Source organism: Paroedura picta, chromosome 2 (genome assembly GCF_049243985.1).
Source record: "Paroedura picta isolate Pp20150507F chromosome 2, Ppicta_v3.0, whole genome shotgun sequence".
Taxonomy (NCBI): Eukaryota; Metazoa; Chordata; class Lepidosauria; order Squamata; family Gekkonidae; genus Paroedura; species Paroedura picta.
Genome location: NC_135370.1, coordinates 112836444 through 112857941, shown reverse-complemented (window position 1 = coordinate 112857941; position 21498 = coordinate 112836444). Strand labels below are relative to the sequence as shown.

General features: G+C 42.6%; 1 protein-coding gene across 5 annotated transcripts in view; it reads left to right on the top strand.

Annotated features, from left to right (window-relative positions):
* The window catches only part of SHANK2 (SH3 and multiple ankyrin repeat domains 2), a 510912-nt gene that overhangs the window by 45673 nt on the left and 443741 nt on the right, over window positions 1-21498 (top strand). For 4 of the 5 annotated variants that reach the window (XM_077322114.1, XM_077322108.1, XM_077322107.1 and 1 more), the window contains exons 2-3: window positions 12178-12405; window positions 20373-20576. In XM_077322114.1, coding sequence (XP_077178229.1) covers window positions 12202-12405; window positions 20373-20576 — 408 coding nt within the window. In that variant the 5' untranslated portion in view covers window positions 12178-12201. The remainder of the gene's footprint in view (window positions 1-12177; window positions 12406-20372; window positions 20577-21498) is intronic. The other variant, XM_077322109.1, reaches the window with a different exon arrangement.

Here is a 21498-nt window from a genome sequence, read left to right as displayed (position 1 = left end):
TATTTTTCCTCTAAGGAAATATTTGACATTGAATATATGTTTGTATATTTAATATAAGTTTATATATTTGAATATAATCTATATACAATATATGACATTTAATATATGTTAACTTTTTTACACTGAGGCTTTTCACAAATTTTAACAGATAGGGAATTTTTAATTTGAACTAAATGTCCTAATTTATTATGAGTTAATAATTTTTATAGCTGTACAAATCCTCAGGAGGGAAGCAATGAGTTGGCTGACTGATGGGAGGGATTATAACACTTTACAAAAGCCAAAAGATAACCGGGATAACAGGCAAGTTTGGCCTTGGAGTACAAAATGAAGCAGGGCACAGGCTGGTAGAATTTTGTCAAGAGAATACAATCGTCATAGCAAACACTCTTTTCCAACAACCCAAGAGACGATTCTACACATGAACATCACCAGACGGTCAACACAGAAATCAGACTGACTATGTGCTCTGCAGCCAAAGATGGAGAAGTTCTATACAGTCAGTAAAAACAAGACCAGGAACTGATTGTGGTTCAGATCATCAGCTTCTTGTTGCAAAATTTAGGATTAAATTGAAGAAAGTAGAGAAAAGTACTAGGCCACTCAGGTATGAACTAAATCATATCCCTGATGAATATACAGTAGAGGTGACAAATAGATTTAAGGAATTAGATCTGATAGAGTGCCTGAAGAACTATGGACGGAGGTTCGCAACATTGTGCAAGAGGTAGCAACTAAAACCATCCCAAAGAAAAAGAAATGCAAGAAATCAAAATGGCTGTCTGAGGAAGCTTTACAAATAGCTAAGGAGAGAAGGGAAGTGAAAGGCAAGGGAGAAAGAGAAAGATACACCCAATTGAATCAAAATTCCAGAGAAAAGCTAGAAGAGATAAGAATGCTTTCTTAAATGAACAGTGCAAAATAGAAGAAAACAATAGAATAGGGAGGACCAGAGATCTTTTCAAGAAAATTGGAGATCCGAAGAGTTTGAGTTACATCTTGCATTCATTTCTCATGCTAGCAAAGTTATGCTCAAAATCCTACAAGCTAGGCTCCAGCAATATGTGGACCGAGAACCTCCAGAAGTACAGGCAGGATTTCGAAGAGGCAGAGGAACTAGAGATCAAATTGCCAACATACGCTGGATCATGGAGAAAGTTAGGGAGTTCCAGAAGAACATCTACTTCTGCTTCATTGACTATGCTAAAGCCTTTGATTGTGTGGAGCACAACAAATTCTGGCAAGTTCTTAAAGAGATGGGAATACTAGAGCATCTTATTTGTCTCTTGAGAAACTTATATGCAGGTCAAGAAGCAACAGTGAGAACCGAGCAAGGAATCACTGATTGATTCAAACTTGAGAAAGAAGTTCGTCAAGGCTGTATACTGTTGCCTTGCCTATTTAACTTGTATGCGGAGCACATCATGAGAAAGGCGGGGTTAGAGGAGTCACAAATTGGGATCAAGATTGAAGGAAAAAATATCAACAACCTCAGATATGCAGATGATACCACTCTAATGGCAGAAAGTGAAGAGGAACTAAAGAACTAAAGATGCGTGTGAAGGAGGAGAGTGCAAAAGTTGGCTTGAAACTCAACATCAAGAAAATGAAGATCATGGCATCCGGCCCTCTCAATTCCTGGCAAATAGATGAGGAAGAAATGGAGTTAGTGACAGATTTTATTTTCCTGGGCTCCAAGATCACTGCAGATGGGAACTGCAGCAAAGAAATTAAATGATGCTTGCTCCTGGGGAGGAAAGCTATGGCAAATCTAGACAGCATCCTAAAAAGCAGAGACATCACCTTGCCAACAAATGTGCGTTTAGTCAAGGCTATGGTATTCCCAGTTGCAATGTATGGCTGCGAAAGTTGAACCATAAGGAAGGCCGAGTGTCAAAGAATTGAGGCTTTTGAACTCTGGTGCTGGAGAAGACTCTTGTGAGTCCCTTGGACTGCAAAGTGAACAAACCGGTCAGTCCTAGAGGAGATCAGCCCTGACTGCTCCTTAGAAGGCCAGATCCTGAAGATGAGCTTTTACTTACATGAGTGTAAAGCTTATTTCTGCTTTGTTTGTCCAGAGTACATTTCCTTTTCCCTCTCCTTTCACGTTCCTGACATTTATAGAGCCTGTAAAATGGGAAATGCAGACAACTTCAAATGAGAATGCCATGCTACTCCATAATCAAAAGTAATGGGTGAATGTAGTATCTGATGTGGGCTATAAATCTTCCTTTTCACCTTAGGTGTCACACAATCCCACGCTGACTGACAAACAATGTAGTAAGAGATAAGAAACCTACAAAAATAGAGAAGACACTCTTTAGAAAACATGCAATATTTTAATGACATTTGTCTCTATGAAGCTTTTACAGTCATTACTTAGATATGTTGATGGATTAATTTAAGCTACAAAGGTATCTACTATTTGGATATAATGGAAAAAGTTATTTTTAGGGGAAAATAAAAATCGATCTGAGCTTTCATTATAAATTAAGCTTACCATCCATCCTGATTATGGCGGGACAATCACGCTTTTAAAGGAATTGTCTTATGTCCCACGGCATTATTAAAAAGTCCCGATTTTATTTCAAAGTTTAAAAGCATTGTGCCCTGGCGCGTCTCTCATTGGCTGGTCGGATACGCATCTCTGCGTCCTCCAACCAATCGCAATTGCTCAGGGAACAGGAAGGAAGTCAGCAGGTACATGCAGCCGCTGCCCTGAGTTACTGTGTGCGCCCACACAGCCCCTCCCTCCCCCCTCCTGTCAGGTGAGAGGCTGACGTGGAGCCTTGTGGGCCCCTGGGTGGCGCTGCTCTCAAGCTGGTCTGGAAAGCAGGCAGCCATGGCATAGTCTCCAGAGAAGTCTCAGCTCAGAGGAGGGAGGAGGAAGGGGAAACTGGGCTAAGCGGAAAGGGGGCGAGGCAGGTACGGGGTGGGGCGGGTGAGGCCCCTCCCTGCCCTACACATGGCCATGGCTGTCGCTGCCGCCACTCTCTGCTGCTGGGCCTGGGTAACTGCTAGAGCCAGTCCGCCCTCCGTTGCTTCCTCGGTGAGCTGTTGGAGGTAGGGAGGGCTGCCACCGCCACCCCCGCTCCCGTGACCTTTGAGTAGGTGAGGCCCCTCCTCTGCCCATGCATGGCCATGGCTGTCACCACTGCCACTCTCTGCCACTGGGCCGGGGCCGCTGCCAGAGCCAGTCTACTCTCCGTCGCTTCCTTGGTGAGCCCAGTTGGAGGGAGGGCCGCCGCTGCCCCGCCCCCGCCCCCACACCCCTGCGACCTTAGAGCCTGGCTGGCCCCCTTCTGGGATGGTGTCCCACTTTGCCTTCGTTAAAATCTGGTCACTTTATTATAAATGTCATTTGTGAATTCCATTTCTTTACCTTTGTATTGACTTTGAAGAGGAGTTCCTCTCATATTCATTGAGTTCTTTACTCTTTCTATCAGCGAGAGAGTTTGTGAGCATAGGAACGGATATGGTCTGATGATTACTCTCTTCTTTCTATTGTTGGGCTAAATGGGAAAGAAAGGTCGATGGGAGAACCACTAGGTATGTGTATGAGTTTTTGCATGCACCCCAACTGATAGTTCAGTACTAGTAACAGTATGCCAGTACCAAGTTAGTGAACATCAGAGTACACTGATACAAACCTTACTTGAGTGTCAGGAATACTATTGTGAATTTCCCTAAACAGTTGAACTAAGTGAGATTTCCTGGAATCACAACAAATCTTCCAACTACAGGGATCAGTCTCTATCACCTGGAAAGCAGGTTATCCTCCATGAGCCAGTGACAGGAGTGGCAGGGTGTAAATTAGGCCGGCCCCTATAGCACCCGCCCCCTCCCCATGGCACTGTACGCTCACCACTTTACTCACAGATGTGCCTGGCTGCTGGAGCCAGCATGTCTGCCACATTCTGTGCCTCCACCTGGCCTCCGGCGCCATGGTGCTAATGGCTGCCAGAGGACCACGTTCAACACCAACACCTCTGGGAAAGTGCTGCCACCACCCTCCACTACCACCACCATCGTGCTGCTGTGTGGGATACTCCACCCACTGCGGACGTGGACCTTCTGCAACATGGCCTCTGCTGTAGCTGCCGATGTCACCGTGCAACTTGCACTGTGTGGCAGGATCTTGCTGCGGTTAGTAGCTGGCCTGGCAGATGCTGCCGCCCTGCTATCCTGGCCACCTCACCTCACCCCGCTGGCCACATTAATCCTTGATGCTCCGCGCTCGACCCACCCTGACAGCCATGTGCACCCTCAATGCTCTGCATGCAGCTGCCCCACTTCGAGGTTTTTGCTGGCAGGGGCTCATGGGAATTGTAGTCCATGAACATCTGGAGGACCACAGGTTGAGGATCCCTGGGTTATGTAATTGAAGATGGTATGTATTTTCATTAGGAGCAGAAATAGAAGAATCGAACCTGGCTTGCCAGATTAGAAGTCCGCACTCCTAACCACTACACCAAACTGGCTTCATCCAAATAGGATGAAAACATCAAGGCATGATCCACCTCCTTGGCCTATTATGCACGGCCGCTGAAACGGTGGCATGGAGAACGAGGAAGAGGAAGAAGCGAAGCAAACCGATTATGCACGGGACAGAACGCAATGGCGGCAAAACCCAGAGTATCTGATTATGCACGTGGATACTCCAGAGCCGCTTCTGGTTGTGCCCTGGTCCCGGGAAGCTCCACTTTGTTCCACATCTCGCTAACAAGGCTTTTTCGGTGGCATACATTGACTCTGCGCCCGGTTGCCGCCTGCGGCGTGCCGCCTGCGGCGTGCCGCCTGCGGCGTGCATAATTGGTGATTTTAGCCGCCACCATTCGACCCCGAATGTGGACTTTCCACTCCATGCTTAATGGGCCATTCTGAGTTCATTGCTTCGTAAACCTGGGTGGAAATCCTTGTTGAAAGTATGTTTATTTCAGTCTTCCTTCCTGTTGGCTTTCAGAGCCAAACTAAAGCTAACTCTTGACATGAGTTAGAACATGGGCGACTTGCTGTCACACATAACAACTTGTATGAAGTAGATTTACTTAAGAGTGTTGTTTTGTTCAGATGAAATCCTGAGCACTGCAAGGTGGAAGGAGGGTCTTCCAACTTTTCCTCGCCATTTTTGCTAGCAGCAAGGGTGTCAGGTGGGCCTGTTTATGCCTTTCTCTGGTTCTACATGTCCTTTCTAAGATGCAGGGAACTAGAGACAGAGACATCCCACAGCTGCTTTTAGCCGGTGAAGAAGCCAGAGGAAAGCAGAAAGCCCCTCCTTGATGTTTACTGTATGAACACCACTGCTCTGGGCTGCAACCTGCTGGTTGAACTGGGGCAGATTGCTCCGCTTCTTCCTGCTTCTGCACGGGGGATCATTTGGCTTGGTGCACCTCGTCTGTCCAGGATTTGTGCTCCTGCACAGGAGCCAGGATCGCGAGGTACTCTGGTGTGGGTTGGGTTTTTAATTTTTTTTAAAGAATGTGGTATTACAGTCTACCACAATAAAAAAAAAATTTTTTTCTTTAAAAAAATTCCTGAGGCGATATTTGTCCCTTCTGGGATTCAGTAGTAGGGGGGGGAGCTGGGCCAGGATAGCCCGACTCTTCCTCTGCCACATGTTGCTGCCTGGGGCAAAAAAGGAAACATGGATATATTCACGTTCCTTTGCTGTGGGGCAATGGAGGGGCTAAGGTGGGCCATGCCTAGGATGGCCCTGACTCTATGCCGATGTCAAGCGGAACTGGGAATTTGCCCCGCCACCAAATGAGTGGTAAGGCGGGGCAAATTCCTGCTGCCGAAACAGCCCTTCCTTGTTGCAGTGCTCTGGGACCCAGTGGAGCAACTTAGTAATTTTAAGTTGAGTACTTTTCACATGAATTGTTGTGTATAACAGCAAGTCAGATCCAGTGCCTTGTCATGACTCATGTCCCATATAGCATCTAATTTGGCTCTCAGTTAGACATATATTGTGCTGATTGTACTGAAGATGTCCTGTCCTTATCAAGAATGATAGGATCGCAGAGAAAAGAGCAGGCAACTGCATGTCTTTTTATGACATGCAGAAAGATGTCACATTTCCAGAAGTAGATGGGAACACTGCATATGATGATGATACAAAATCTCGGGGGCAAGGGAAGAGGATGGATTTAATGCACCAGTAGGGCAGGGATGTCAAACATATTGCCTCAGGGCTGGACCTCACCTGGCTTGGCTCTTAGCTGGCCTGTGAGCAACTGGTGCCCATGAGGGAAAGGGGTCATAGGAAGACAAAAAGCCCCCCCTGAATGTTTTAGAAACAGATTCTTTGTCAGTCCTTCTCCTTATTCCTGCTGCTTCTGTGGGAAGCACAGTAGGGATGAGAACGGATGGTGGGATGATCTTGGAGACCCCTTTTGTGGGTTTCCCACTACATCAGTTGCCTTCACAATTTCTTATCTGTAAACCGCCCGTGGCGCCGTGGGCACCACGGACTAAATAAAGCCGTAAGGGCTGTGTAGGAGGAGTTAGGGCGGGCTCGGTCCGGGATGAGGAAGGGTGCCGATTGGCCCCTTCCTCTTGACGGACCATCGGCCGAGCCAATCGGCAGGCGCAAAGCGCCTGCCGATTGGCTCGGTCGATTCCCACCCCACTCACAAGGAAGCAACTGCGAGCCGCGCGAAGCGCGGCTCGCAGTTGCTTCCTTGCCAGCGGCCTGACGCGCCTCCGACGCGTCAGCCCGCTGGCGCGGCTGCCGGGGGCTCCCTGCCCGGCGGCTTGACGCGGCGAGAGGCGCGAAGCGCCTCTCCCCGCGTCAAGCCGCCGCTCAAGCCTTCGCCCTCAAGCCTCTGCCGCCGCCGATAAAGCCCTCGCCTCCGCCGTTAAGCCGCCTCCGCCGCCATCAAGCCGCCGCAAAAAATGGCCACCAGTCAGAAAACCCAGCGCCGGGTAAGAAATCTTTTACTCTCCCACTGCCTCCTAGCGCCCATTGTATTTAGGATACAATGGGCTTTTTTACTAGTGAAGTTTATATCTCTGATACTTGGCATTACATTTTATACTGCAGATATTTACTACGGGAAGTTTTCAGCTTGGTGTAGTGGTTAAGAGCAGCAGACTCTATCTGGAGAACTGGGTTTAATTCCCCATTCATCCACATGTAGCCAGCTGGGTGACCTTGGGCCAGTCACATTTCTCAAAGTTCTCTTTGCTTTCTCAGCCTTGCATACCTCCTGAGATGTCTGCTGTGGGGGAAGAAAGGATAGGTGATTTTAGGTCGCTTTGAGACTCATTCAGATAGTAAGAAGTGGGTTGCAAAAAAAAAATCAGTTCTTCCTGCAACAGGTAAAACAGTTTAAATAATCCTCTATCAAAATTGATAGTTGTTAAAAGCATATATTTTAAACTCTTTTGTGCCCAAATTTGGTTGGATTGTAGCATATTATCTTTATAAATTTCATTACAGTGTACTTTATATGGCATTTAAAAATATGCAGTACAATCCTAAGTAGAATTACATCCTTCTAACTCCATTTATTTAATGCCGATTAGGATTGTACTAGTAGTAATCATAAAAAGTGCAGGTTACTTCTGATGACATCCCAGCACTCTGACTGGCCTTTAGGGGGCCCTCTGATTGACCCCCTTTGCAGCCACCCCCCATTCTGGCCAGCCTCCCCACCTCTGCACAGTGCAGGGACAGCCTCCAGCCCCTGCCATAGCCGCTTGTCATTCTGGCTGGCCTCTGCTATGTGTGGGGCAAGGAACACTGCCAGTCCCCTCTGTGGTCAGCTTCCATTCTGGCTGGCCTCCCCCCCTCCGCATGTGGTGAGGGCCAACACCAGCCTCTTCTGCAGGTGCCTGCAGCTAGAACAGCTGGGGATCTACTGGTGATAATTGGTGTGGGCACCTGCCACTGTCTCCTAGTTTTCCATGGCAAGAGCTGGCAGGGGGGCTGCTGAGCCTCTGGGCTCACTTTTAAAACAGACTTTGCCCCTAGTGAATCACAGTAGGAGTCAGCAAGATTCATGCCTATACCCGTTTATTTTTATGCTCTATTCAGTGAAGAAAGTCAGTTTGCTTGCCAATATGAAAAATATGAAGTTCCCATTCTAGCACTGTTTGTTGTAACTTAATGATATTTTAATGCATTCTGTTCAATTTATAATAGCTTTAATGCACCACTAAATTATATATATATATATTACACTACAAAACAAATCTTTCCCTCAGTGTATATTTAATAAGGATTAGAATAAAGATTTATAATGTTTATTCATATAAAGCAAAAATGGAATTCTGACAATGTTTAGCACTCCTTTTCTGTTTCCATAAATCATGGATTTCTGCTGGAAAATATATATTTTAAAAAATATATGGAATTAAATTTGCAGATATTAATCCAGACAGTATTCTGAAAAGTTTGGGGCTATGTACAAGGAGCACTAAATTGTGCCCCGACCATGGCAGCACTATAATGCAAGTGGGTGGGAACAATATCCTCTCTTTGCTTTCTGTTGCTGCTACAAACCTCCTGCCCTGATCTTCCTTTGTTGTGTCTGAGCAAAGGTATAGATGTAACTGCCATCATGATGTCCCTCATCTTTCTTTTCTACTCCTTTCCTGTCCCTTTCCTTGTCTCATCTCAGTTATACTGCAAACTTACATGTGGATTAGCTAGGAAAGGGGGGAAAGAAGCCTAAAGGGCTAAAAGGAAAGGAAGAAAATATAGAATTCTTCAGTTTTGAATCCAGAGCTTAAATCCACCTCTACACCTGCTGTGTCTGCAGGCGGAACATCTACAGGGAAGCTTTGCTTACAGATACCCCACAATTCCCCTTGAGAACAGATCAAAGAAGTTTTAAATGAGAGAGCTCTGGGAAACTTAATTTGGGGTTTTCCTGAAACCCATATAGGGAAAAAATCCCCATGTGCAGGTATCCCCAGTGTGTCAAAAACTAGGTTTAAAAACAATCCAGTTTAAAATATTGTCTCTGTGCCATCCTTTTGATGCAAAACATTGTATTGAAATTGACCTTTAGACAGGTGTCTGTGGGTACCTATAGATTTTTCACAAATGACCACTTGATTGGATAGATGAAAATAGAGATATTTTTGCATGTTTTGCATCATTATTCTTCACATCAAACTCTACTGACTCATTTATGTCCTTTTCTTACCACTTCATGTTGCTGACAACTGTACACCTCTGTTACAGCCTGCTTTGTACTTGGTTCTATGATGGGCATGATAGTAAACTAGCTATAACATTTTATTTTTCAAAATGTATTTTTAAATTTATATCCTGCTTTCCATACCTCAGCAATATTTAATAGAAGACCAGCCTAACATCTTGTTAGGAATAGCTCTAACTCATACATTAGCATCTGACAGAAATGCGGATTCTGTAAACTTAGGCAGATTGTGAGTAGGTGGGCAGAAGGGATTGTGTCAGTGCTTGGCTCTTGTGGCATTTTCTTGCGTGCCCAGAGAAATGCTGTTCACCATTTTGGGGTAAGGAGGCAAATTTCCACCAGACTGGCCAGGGTTTCTGGGGGGAGGGGTTTGGGGGGGAGCATCATCTGGACATGAAATTGGGTCACCATGGATGGGCAGGTATTTGTGAATTTTCTGCATTCTGCAGGGGGTTGAACTAGATGACCCAGAGGGTCCTTCTGACTCTATGATTCTGTGTGGAATAGCTCTCACTCAAACTGATTCAGCAACATTTACTGAGTAAGCAATTGTATGATTGGAGATAGATGGTCAGTCAGTATATCTTTACACTCAACCAAAATACCCTAACATCTCACCAAATGGCAAATAGGGACTGTCATTTTTCAGGAACATGAAATAGGTAATTTTGCAAATATTGACATATTTTAGATATAATTTGAAGCAGTATTTTATCATTCATTATGAAATATGGGTTTTAGAAATCTAAGGAAGTATAGTTGTCAAGAAAGTGTGTATCTGTGTCCACAACAGATGCTTCTCATGTGACCATAATACTTATAATTGCATTGCTTGAATGTGTTGGAAAGTCAATTTAGGTTGATTCCACATGGTGCTTGCTGCCCCTGGCTGCCCTATGATTATGACTTCTGTTTTAGAGATGGGTAACTAAGCTTTAGTCATTTGTGTAAGGGAATTGGTTGGACTAGAGGTGGGGTTATTTTACCGCCATGCCGCTATTGACTGTTTTTGTTAATTTTATTGGTGTTTTTAATGGAAGGTGTATTGTATGGGGGTTTTATCATGTAACCCTCCATGAGCCAGTTAGCTGAGAGTGGCAGGAAATAAATTGAATAAATAAATAAATAACAAACAAACAAATAAATAGAGAATTTATACCCTGACTCTCCAAAATAAAATGCTGAGATTATGCAAAAATACTTACAAATTCCAGATTGAAATATGGATTTCTATAGTAGACAGTCACCATTCAGGGAAATCTGTTCCAGTTATCACTATTTATTTTATTTATTTATTTTCAGGTTAGTATGCTGCCCTTCCCCAGAGGTTCAGGGCAGCTCAGAACATTCCATAAGATGCAAACAAGTAAATACATTAAGACCACTTTAAAATCAGTCCTGTTAATTTAAGTTAAAAGCTGTATCAAAGTTGCCACCTTCACTCTGATGGGAAATGGAAGACCATAAAGTCCATTTTTGATGTTACAATTCATGTTGTTAAAATGATGAATATTTTGATAATAACCTTGAGTTGTTAAATAATTTCAATAGAAATACCAAATATTATCAGAGACAATTTTAGGCCTCAAGCATAGGCTGTTTTGAGAATGGGTGAGTTAAATAATAATTGAACTACTAATATAAATTTGCCCATTTTGGCATGAGATATGAATAGCTTGTTTGTTTATGCATGGCTTGTCTTATAGGTAGTGAAGATAGACATTCAAAAAGGTCAAAAATTTCCCTGTACTTGAACTTTTCTTGTTCAGCTTATTAAATTTGCAAATGATACTAAACTGGGAGGGGTAGCAAACACACCAGAAGACAGAATCAGAACACAGGATGATCTTGGTAGGGTCAAGAAGTGGGCTATGCTGAATAAAATGAATTCAATAGGAACAAATGTAAAGTTCTGCATTTAGGTAGGAAAAAACATATATATCAATATAGGATGGGGGAGACTTGTCTTGGCAGTAGTATGTGTAAAAAGTATCTAGGGATCTTAGTAGACTATACATTGAACATGAGTCAGCAGTATGACTCGGTGGCTAAAAAGGTAAATGGGATTTTGGGCTGTATCAAACGGAGTATCGTCTCCAGATCACGGGAGGTGATGGTACTGCTTTGCTCTGGTTCGGCCCCGCTTGGAGTATTGTGTTCAGTTTTGGTATCCACAGTTGAAGAGGGATGTAGAAAAACTGAAGCGTATCCAGAGGAGGGCAACAAAAATGGTGAGGGGTTTGGAGACCAAGATGTATGAGGAGAGGGTGGGGGAGCTTGGTCTGTTTAGCCTGGAGAGGAGAAGACTAAGAGGGTAATCTGATAACCATTTTCAAATATTTAAAAGGTTGCCATATAGAGAATGGAGCAGAGTTGTTCTCTCTTGCCCCGGAGGGACAGATCAGAACCAATGGGATGAAATGGGAAAATAAATTCCGTCTAAACATCCGGAAGAAATTCCTGACAGTTAGAGCGGTTTCTCAGTGGAACAGGCTTCCTCAGGAGACAGTGGATTCTCCATCTTTGGAAATTTTTAAGCAGAAGCTGACGGAGAGGCTGATTCTGTGAAGGCTTAAGGGGGAGGCAGGTTACAGTGGATGAGCGATAGGGTTGTGAGTGTCCTGTATAGTGCAGGGGGTTGGACTAGATGACCCAGGAGGTCTCTTCCAACTTTATGATTCTTCTATTATTCTAAGAAGGCTAAAATAAACATGGAATTATAACTGTGTCCAAATACAGTTAAGTCTGAAAACCGATTTATTTTCTGGCCATTTGATATCCCCAAATCTACTCTACAGCTATGTTTTATAGAAGACAGGAAGAAAATATTATTTACTTTCTCCCACATTTCATTAACTTTCTAGATATTTTGTATAGAACAATTGTCTTGTAAACTAGAGTATATGAAAAAGTCACAAAAATACATAGATGCAACTCCCATGCCAACAGAAATACATAAACATTTTATTTGTGTAATTTACTTTCCCCCTATTCTTTGTGTTTTTAGACAAATGCATTAAAAATACTGAACATGCCTCGCAGTCCAACCTCCAGTGAAGATGATATGGCTCAGAGTTTTTCAGATTATTCAGTGGAATCTGAATCAGACAGCTCCAAGGAAGAAACAATTTATGATACCATCAGGGCTACAGCAGAGAAACCAAGCAGCAGGATGGAAGACACCCAGAGTAACACATTAGTGATACGAATAATAATTCCTGATTTACAGCAAACGGTAAGAATTCCATTATGAAATTAGTGGTGCAAAGTAATTCAGTGGACTCAATTGAAATAGTTTCTGATCTCTTATCTGTTCAAAGTGTTTAATAATAAAAGCATTTAGGTAGTATGTATGTGTGATTTTAAAAAATTGTAGACGTTTTACATGGGACCACTGTTTTTGTGAAATAATTTTGGGAAAACTTAGCTGTCTGCATTAAGTAAGGCAAGTGTGTACTGTGTTGGGTGCATGATATTTCAGTAAATAGCAGATTGAAAGTCATTTCTGCATGCATACATACTTAATGAGAACAGAAAAGTTATCAACAACAGAGAAAACTTTCCCTCACTTTCTGTGGCTTTATTATGTGCACATTCCTTTAGTACCATAGCCATCTTTGTCAAGATCTTTTACAAGGACCTGAGAGATAGAGTTTGAGCTCTTTCTTATTCCGTAAAAAGGGGAAATGTTCACTGAATCTTTAAGATAGACTTGGTTTATCTGAAGAGAAGATAAATGTTCTCTTTAAGCAATGGGATTGAAAGAGTTGAGGAAAAAAACGAAACAAAGAATGTGTTTTCCTCCAAAGCAATGGCTGGCTTATGGCCTATCAGACAAAAGTGCAAGTACTTTGGGCTGACTAAAATGTGCAAATGTCCTTGCCTTCAATCAGTTTTCATTTTTGCAATATAATTTTGCTGTTTTCTAGTTGTCCAAAAAGAAATGTAGATTTATAATGGTCTCTTAGATTCTTTTTTTCATATATCAGAAAGAAATCAGGACAGAATTTCAGGTAATCAGTGATATTTCACTGAAAGCCTTTGTTCAGTTCAGGCATATTTAGGCTTGAAGCTAGAGTTTACAGGTATTCCCCATGTAGAGTTACTTCATTCAAATCCCACTGATTTCAAAGGTATTAACTGTTGTAATTCTGCATATGATTCTACTGTTAAGGTATGACCAAGCCATAAAAGCACTTTGAAATCTAATTGATTTCAGCAGGAGAAATTTTACATACTTTACATTCCCACAGAATCCAGTGGGATGCCAAGAAGTTTAACTGTGGCTACATTTGTGCCCTTTGCATTGAGGGCTAAACATTAAATACTTACTTAAACTTCTTAAGGTCACACTAATGATTTTACTTTTGAATACATGCCACTAGTTAATGATTACCTTTAAATGGATCCTTAACTGTACAAGTTCATGATTAATTGCTTGGAAACAACCTTCTTATTGCTTATATATGCATTTTCCAAATATTTGGTAAGAATAATTCATAACAGAGATACAGTTCTTCAACACATCGCTGCATTGTGTACAAATACATTTCAGTTAAATTATTTATTTGGGACAGTGTAAATGTCACGAACTCCAGTTTCAATGGCATAGTCATGACACTTCCCTTGACTTAATCCAAATTACTCCGGTGAGTAGATAGGGAATAAAAGTCTTTATTGAAACATGGTATTCACAAAACATGGTAGAAATCTCAAAGCATGGAAGGGCATAAATTGACAGAGACAAGGAGTTAGAATCTAACCAGCCTTTTATAGTGCTGGAACTACAGGCGGGAAAAAGGGGTTCACATCAGAGAGGCCTTTGATCTATTTAGGCACAAATCCTGGAGACACCTAGCCCGTTCTTTCCCTGAATGCTAGGAAACCTCCCGCTGACCATTTGTCTTTCCCCTGAGAACCAAGGCCGCATGCTGTGAATTACTAAGGAATGCAAAGGCTGAGGGTGGGGTGGGGGGGGAGAGGACAGAGGAAGTAGCTGCCTGAAACTGAAGCCAAGCCTCCCGGGCAAACCAAGAGGATGCAGGGATCCTCACATGACAGTAAATCATATTGGAGAGCACATGTAAATTAAGTGACTTCACATTAATAGAAATTTGATTCTAGCTCTTGTGCAACATTAACTGCTATGGAAACTTAGAATCATCAAACAATATGAACAAAAGCTGATGAAGAACTGTCTCTTTTAATAAAACATTTTTATTTTAGTCTTTTAATAAAATATCACCAAAACATAGACCAGTAAACAAATGTTTTTGTTCTTCAGAACATCATCAGTTATCAGCTTGGTGTAGTAGTTAGGAGTATGGACGTCTAATCTGGCGAGCTGGGTTTGATTTCCTGCTCCCCCACATGCAGCCGGATGGGTGACCTTGGGCTAGCCACAGCACTGATAAAGCTGTTGTTCTGACCGAGCAGTGATATCAGCGCTCTCTCAGCCTCACCCACCTCACAGGGTGTCTGTTGTGGGGAGAGGAAAGGGAAGGGTATTGTAAGCTGCTTTGAGACTTCTTCGGGTAGAGAAATGTGGCACATAAGAACCACCTAATTCTAATTTTAATTCTAATTCTAAGAATTCTTATTCAAAAATATGTTGGTGGTTACATCAGTATCCTACCAATTTCACAGCAATATTTGTTAATAGGGGACTGAGTAGAAGCTCACAACTACCTGACTCCCATTTGTCGGTCTGTTGGTGGGTGGAAAAATGAGAGTCAGACAGTACGAGTTTCTACCCTCCATTAATATTGCTGTGAAATTGGTAGGATATTGATGTAACCACAGAAATTCTTTTGAGTGAGAATCCTTTAAATAATTAAATTACTGATGAAGTTCTGGAGAATGAAAATGTTTGTTTACTTGTCTATGTTTTGATGATGATTTATTCAAAGAATACAGGGTGATCTTGATAGGCTCGAGGACTGGTCTAAACTGAATAAAATGAAAAGTTCTGAATTTAGGTAGGAAAAACCATATACACCAAATATAGGATGGGGGAGACTTGTCTTGGCAGTAGCATACATTGAACATGAACAGAGAAAAACAGAACCTTTCCAAGGCAATTGGTACAATAAATGTTATATATCAATAATTTTTTAAGGACCAACCAAATTTTAAGGACCAACCAATTTTTATATATAGAATGTTTTTTGACTGACATTCCCCACAATACTTTACAGAGCCGGTGGCCTATCTATGTATAAAAATTGGTCGATAAGAGTATAAGGAATCAACCACTGAAGAAAAATTGTGAAAATGGAGTATATCTAGAAACCGTTTTGGTTGGTCCTTAAAAAATTATTGATATATAAAATTTATTGTACCAGTTGCCCTGGAAAGGTTCTGTTTTTTTCTCTGTATACATTGAACATGAGTCAGCAGTGTGACTCGGTGGCTAAAAAGGCAAATGGGATTTTGAGCTGTATCAAACAGAGTTTCGTGTCTAGATCAAGGAAGGTGATGGTACTGCTTTACTCTGCTCTGGTTCGGCCTTACTTGGAGTACTGTGTTCAGTTTTGGGCACCACAGTTGAAGAGGGATGTAGGCAAACTGGAGCATGTCCAGAGGAGGGCAACAAAGATGGTGAGGGGTTTGGAGACTAAGACATATGAGGAAAGGTTGGGGGAGCTTGGTCCGTTTAGCCTGGAGAGGAGAAGACTGAGAGGGGATCTTCAAGTATTTAAAAGGATGCCATATAGAGCAGTGGACCCCAACCTTTTTATCACCGGGGACCACTCAACGCTTGACAATTTTACTGAGGCCCACTGCCCTAACACTCTCTGACTCTGGTCGCTATGGTAATGTTTAAACATCCCTTCAAAATAAGATACAGACACGCCGCAACAATGAACATAAGGAACATTTTATTTTCATGGAAGTTTTAACTCATGAATAGGAACCCTGAGCTTGTTTCTCTGCAACGAGATAGTCCCATGTGCGCCTGCCGGATTGTGGATGAAGTAAAGGGCCGGTAGGGGGGAGAAGGCGTCCTTCGTGGCCCACCTCCAGTTAGTTGACGGACCACATGTCGTCCGAGGCCCACAGGTTGGGGATCTCTAATATAGAGGATGGAACAGAGTTGTTCTCTCTTGTCTTGGAGGAATGGACCAGAACCGATGGGATGAAATTAATGCAAAAGAAATTCTGTCTAAACATCCCGAAGAAGTTCCTGACAGAGTGGTTTATCAGTGGAACAGGCTTCTTCAGGAGGTGGCGGGTTCTCCATCTTTGGAAATTTTTAAGCAGAGGCTGGATAGCCATCTGACAGAGAGGCTGATTCTGTGAAGATTCAAGGAAGTGGCAGGTTACACTGTCAAGAGATAGGGTTGTGAGTGTCCTGCATAATGCAGGGGGTTGGACTAGATGTCCTAGGAGTTGCCTTCCAGCTGTCTGATTCTCTGATTCTATGACTCAGAGGAGGCAGTCGTATATCAGCTTTTTAAAATTTTGTTTGGGGAATTTACTAGGATGACAAGTCTTTGGAAACTTAGAATCAAGCTAAACATGATGGAAATAACCATGTGTGTTTATTCTTGTTGCCACCCCACCCCGGACAAAGGACCTGATTTTTGAAATCAAGAGAAGTGTGCAGGTGAGGGGAGACAAACCTTAACCCTTTCTTACTTTACATTTCTATACACTAGTGCTTTTTTAAATCAGGAGAGAAAGGCCAAACCGAGAGAGAGCCTTTGAAAGAAAGGTATGAAAATAGGAGAAGTTCAGTTCCCTTCCTCCTTTCTGATATAAAACTTCAGATTCTGCCTACCTCCTGTTGTACATGTGAATGAGTTTACTGCTTGCCCTTGCATAAAACAAGCATTTCAAGATCCAGCTTGAAACAGAAAGTGGATTGGTTTGGGGCAATTTTGGGGACAGATTAGGAAATTGCTTTCATTTGTGGATTAATTATATTAATGTATTAGTGGCATAATCAAAGAGAACAAGAGGAATACAGCCACAAGACTGAAGTAATCTCTCTTGCAAGTTGACTAAATTATATTACATTTCTTTATTAAGAAACTTAAAGTGTAATCCTATGAAAAGTTACTCCAGTCTAAGCACCCAGTTCTCTGCTGACAGCTCATTCCACTAGGCTGGAGCCAGGGATTTAAAGCATAAAACCCATAAATTTGGCAGATTTATGGGTTTTAAAATTTTAATCACCTATATTTCCTACAAGCAAAATTGCAGATATACCCCACACTTGAGATAGAACTGCAGACAGCTACGCTCTATGCTTCCTTAGTACCTGTAGTTTATTTGTGCCATTTGAGAGATAGGTAAAATAAATGTTGAAATTTTAAAATAAATTTTGTCGTAAAGAAAAGAAAGCAAATGATTTAGACAGTGACAGTCTCGCATAGACATAACATAGTCATAGTTATAACAAAATTTGATATTGTTCAGTTTTATAACTATGAAAACACTGTAATCTTAATCTTTAATCATGTATATTATTATAAATCTAAATCTAAATCTAAATAAATAAAATAAAATACATTATATGGTACTATATTAATTGTTGCAATTCACATTTAAAGAATAATCATAATGAAAATGTAATCTGAGAAATATTATCTGCTGTAGATTATTTTACATTTTAAAAAAATCATCATGATACATAATTTCAGAAAACCTTTTCCTAGAAAGAGAGATGGGCACGAACCAAAACCATAAATCAAAATTTATGACATGTTTTGCTCTGCTCATGATTCCTGAACAGAAATTCATGATGGTCATGAACTTCAGAGCAGATTCATGCAGTAAGGAGATGTTCCCTGCCAACCAGCTGTTTCATGTTGTCTTCTGCAGTCCTAAAAAAAGTGCTCATCATCTGTCTGGCTCTGTCTTCTTCAGTAACAAACAACTGATGAGTAGGAATGGGTAGGCATCTGAAAGAGCTGTGGAGTGGGACAGCACTCCCAGCTACTTAGTTGTTTTTGCAGTGTCTTCTGTAGTCCCTTTAAACTGAAGAACAGTGGTCCCCAACCTCCGGTCCAGGGACCGGTACCGGTCCGTGGATCAGTCGATACCGGGCTGTGGCTCCTCCTCATCCTCCTCCCTGGCCGCTGCCTCAGGGGCTGCCTTGCCGTTCTGCCACCGGTTCAGCTTTGGTGCTCTCCAGTGGCTGTCATGGCTGGGGCTCCCCTTGGTGTGGCACTGCACAGCTGCTGCTGGCAGTGCCCCCCAGTGGGCAGCGGAAAGTCAGGGACACTGGCAGGAAAGCAAGTGGAGCAGGGGCTCAACTGGTGGTGGCGACGTCCCTTAGAAAAGACTACCTCCCCCCACCCCGGGCCTCAGTAAAATTGTCAAGCGTTAACCGGTCCCCGGTGATAAAAAGGTTGGGGACCACTGCTGAAGAAGACAGCCCAAAAGAGCTGTGTGCAAGGAGTTACGCCCCACTATGCAGCTATTGTGTTCTGTCTTCAGCAGTTCTTTGAAAATTTAAAGGGGGCTGAAGAATTAAACCCAAGACAATGGGATCGGCTGTTTTGGAATCTTTTGCAAATCCTGTTGAAAGGGAATGTGGTCTCTTTCTTTGGGGTTTGCAGGGCTGTGAATTGAACATGCTAGTTGGTTCATGAATGGGCAAACCATGAACCAAACCAAATCACATTTTTATGGTTTGTGCCCATCCCTACATAAAGTGTTTCATTCATTTCAAAAGAGAAAATATTTCATAAGGGATTTTTTTTCTGTGAGAAAAATGGAAGAAACACAATCTAGCAATCTATTCAGAAGATAGTTACATTTTATCCAGTGGGGTTTATGTCTATGAAAGTGTTCCTTGGACTGCAACTGTAATTGAGGTACAGTATTTGCTGGCGTATAAGACTACTTTCCCCCCCCTGAAAAACATGCCTCCAAGTGTGGGGGTTGTCTTATACACCGGGTGCACTTCAGTTGGGATAGACATAGCTGCCCATAATGGCCTCCAGATGCCCACCCACCTTCTACATTCCATCAAGTATTGTGCGGTATCCAGCGTGACCGCAGCGGGTCATCAGCGTGGCTGCGGTGAGCATCAGCAGCGAGACAGGGGTGGTAGCCTTTTCAACATGACCAGCCCGTTCTGCTCTGCGGGAAGCAGCGGCGCTCCGGGCCGCCCCTTGTCTATGAAGAGCTCACACATGCGCACTTGCGCACTAGTGCCGGTCACAGGGAGATGCAGGGGTGGGCCGGAGGCGCTGCGGTTGCACTGCGGTTGCGCTGCGGTTGCGCTGCGGTTGCGCTGCGGTTGCGCTGCGGCTGTACAATGGTGACAATGACAGGTACTGTAATGTAATGTAACAAACTCTATATTTTGAGTGGAAATGTTGGGGGGTCGTCTTATACGCCGGCAAATACGGTACATATTCCCGAGAATATTAGACATAAAAAGGAACAGTTAATTTAAATCCATTTATTTATTTATTATATATAGCTTCTATAACCTAGGGCAGTGGTCCCCAACCCCTGGTCTGGGGATCAGTACCAGTCTGTGGATCAGTTGGTACTGGGCCATGGCTCCTCCTTGTCCTCCTCCCCGGCTGCTGCCTCTGGGGCTGCCCTGCCACACTGCTGCCGGCTCACCTTTGGTGCTCTCCAGCAGCTGCCATGGCTGGGGCTCCCCCTCAGCATGGCAGTGTGCAGTTGCTGCTGGCAGCGCCCCGCAGTGGGTGGCGGGAAGTCAGGGAAAGCGGTGGGAAAGCAAGCGGAGCAGGGGCTCAGGCGGCAGCAGCAATGTCCCTTGGCAAAAGACTACCACCCCCCCCCCCCCGGCCTCAGTAAAACTGTCAAGCGTTGACTGGTCCCCAGTGATAAAAAGGTTAGGGACCACTAACCTAGGGAGTTCAGTATGGAATGCATTGTCAGTACCCCTCTTTTATTCTCACAACTATCCTATGAGATATCTGGCTGGTTGAAAGAAATAGGTATAAATGTTTCATCTTTGTATACATTTTATGTATTTCTTTCTATGTAAAAATTTGAGGGTTGTATAAAAATGTTTTGTGTAAACAATAGCATTTGCTTTGAGCAAAACAGTAAAATTAAATAACTAAATACATTTGATGTAGGAACACTATTATTTGTGTTACATCTTGTGTATAGTAATTATAGGAATACTTGTACTGCTTGTGTTATTTTATGTATTATATGTATTAACTTATTTGTCATTCTGTTCTATTCACGTGTTGTTTACAGAAATGTATTAGATTTAATCCTGAAGCCTCAGTGTGGGTAGCAAAGCAGCGAATTCTCTGCACATTGAATCAGAGTTTGAAAGATGTCCTCAATTATGGGTTATTCCAGCCTGCAAACAATGGGAGAGATGGGAAGTTTTTGGATGAGGAAAGACTTCTTATGGAATATCCACAACCAGTAAATAAGGGTGTCCCATCCTTAGAGGTACTTGAATAAACATTCCTTTTTTAAAAAGTTTTAATGTCAATAACATTATGGTAACTATTGAAGATATAGATGTAAGAATACCAAACATATTTTTCCTCTCAAAATCCTTTCAAATTTTTATAAGCTGGGAATGGTGCTCAGGGTGGTATGAAAAATCTGATAATTATTACTTAAATGGATTTCATATAATTGGCAGTTGTAGCTTCCCCATTGCCTTCACTGTTAATTTTTCATATGCATTTTGAATGTGGATAGGTTTGTTCAAGAATACATGGAAGTTTGCTCGCACAAAAAAACATGTATAATTGAGGACTGTAGGCTTTTGCCTTAGAGCTAGATGCTTAATGGGACTGTATGCACAAAATCCTCTCAACACTAAAGTGACTGGGAAGCCTTTGCACGTGTACTTTCTGCACTGTACATGCCAGTAGTTCCTGATAGGTTAACAGTCTTTAAACTGCATTTCTGTAAATTGGATAAATGAGCTTAACAGAGGATTCTGAGGCAAATACTCAGTTCATGTAAACACTGGTTTGGCCTGTTGGTCCTCAAAATTATCTGGAGGGAACACAAACATCACTCAACACTTAACTACATCTTGTCCACTATTACTGTACTGATATTTTTAGGAGTTTCTCAAGCAGGTAAACATTTTCTTGTTTATCCTCACCACTTAACATTGCAGAGGGGGAATTAGACAGGTTTGCATCAAAGCATAATTTCTTTTCCTAGAGTAGTTCAGCAGTGCCTAAGGAAGTGGTGAGCTCCCCCTCATTGGCAGTCTTTAAACAATGACTAGACAGATACTTATCCTGGATGTTTTAGGCTGATACTGCATTGAGCAGAGGGTTTGAACTAGATAGCTTGTATGAATCACAGAATCATAGAGTTGGAAGGGCCATACAGGCCATCTAGTCTA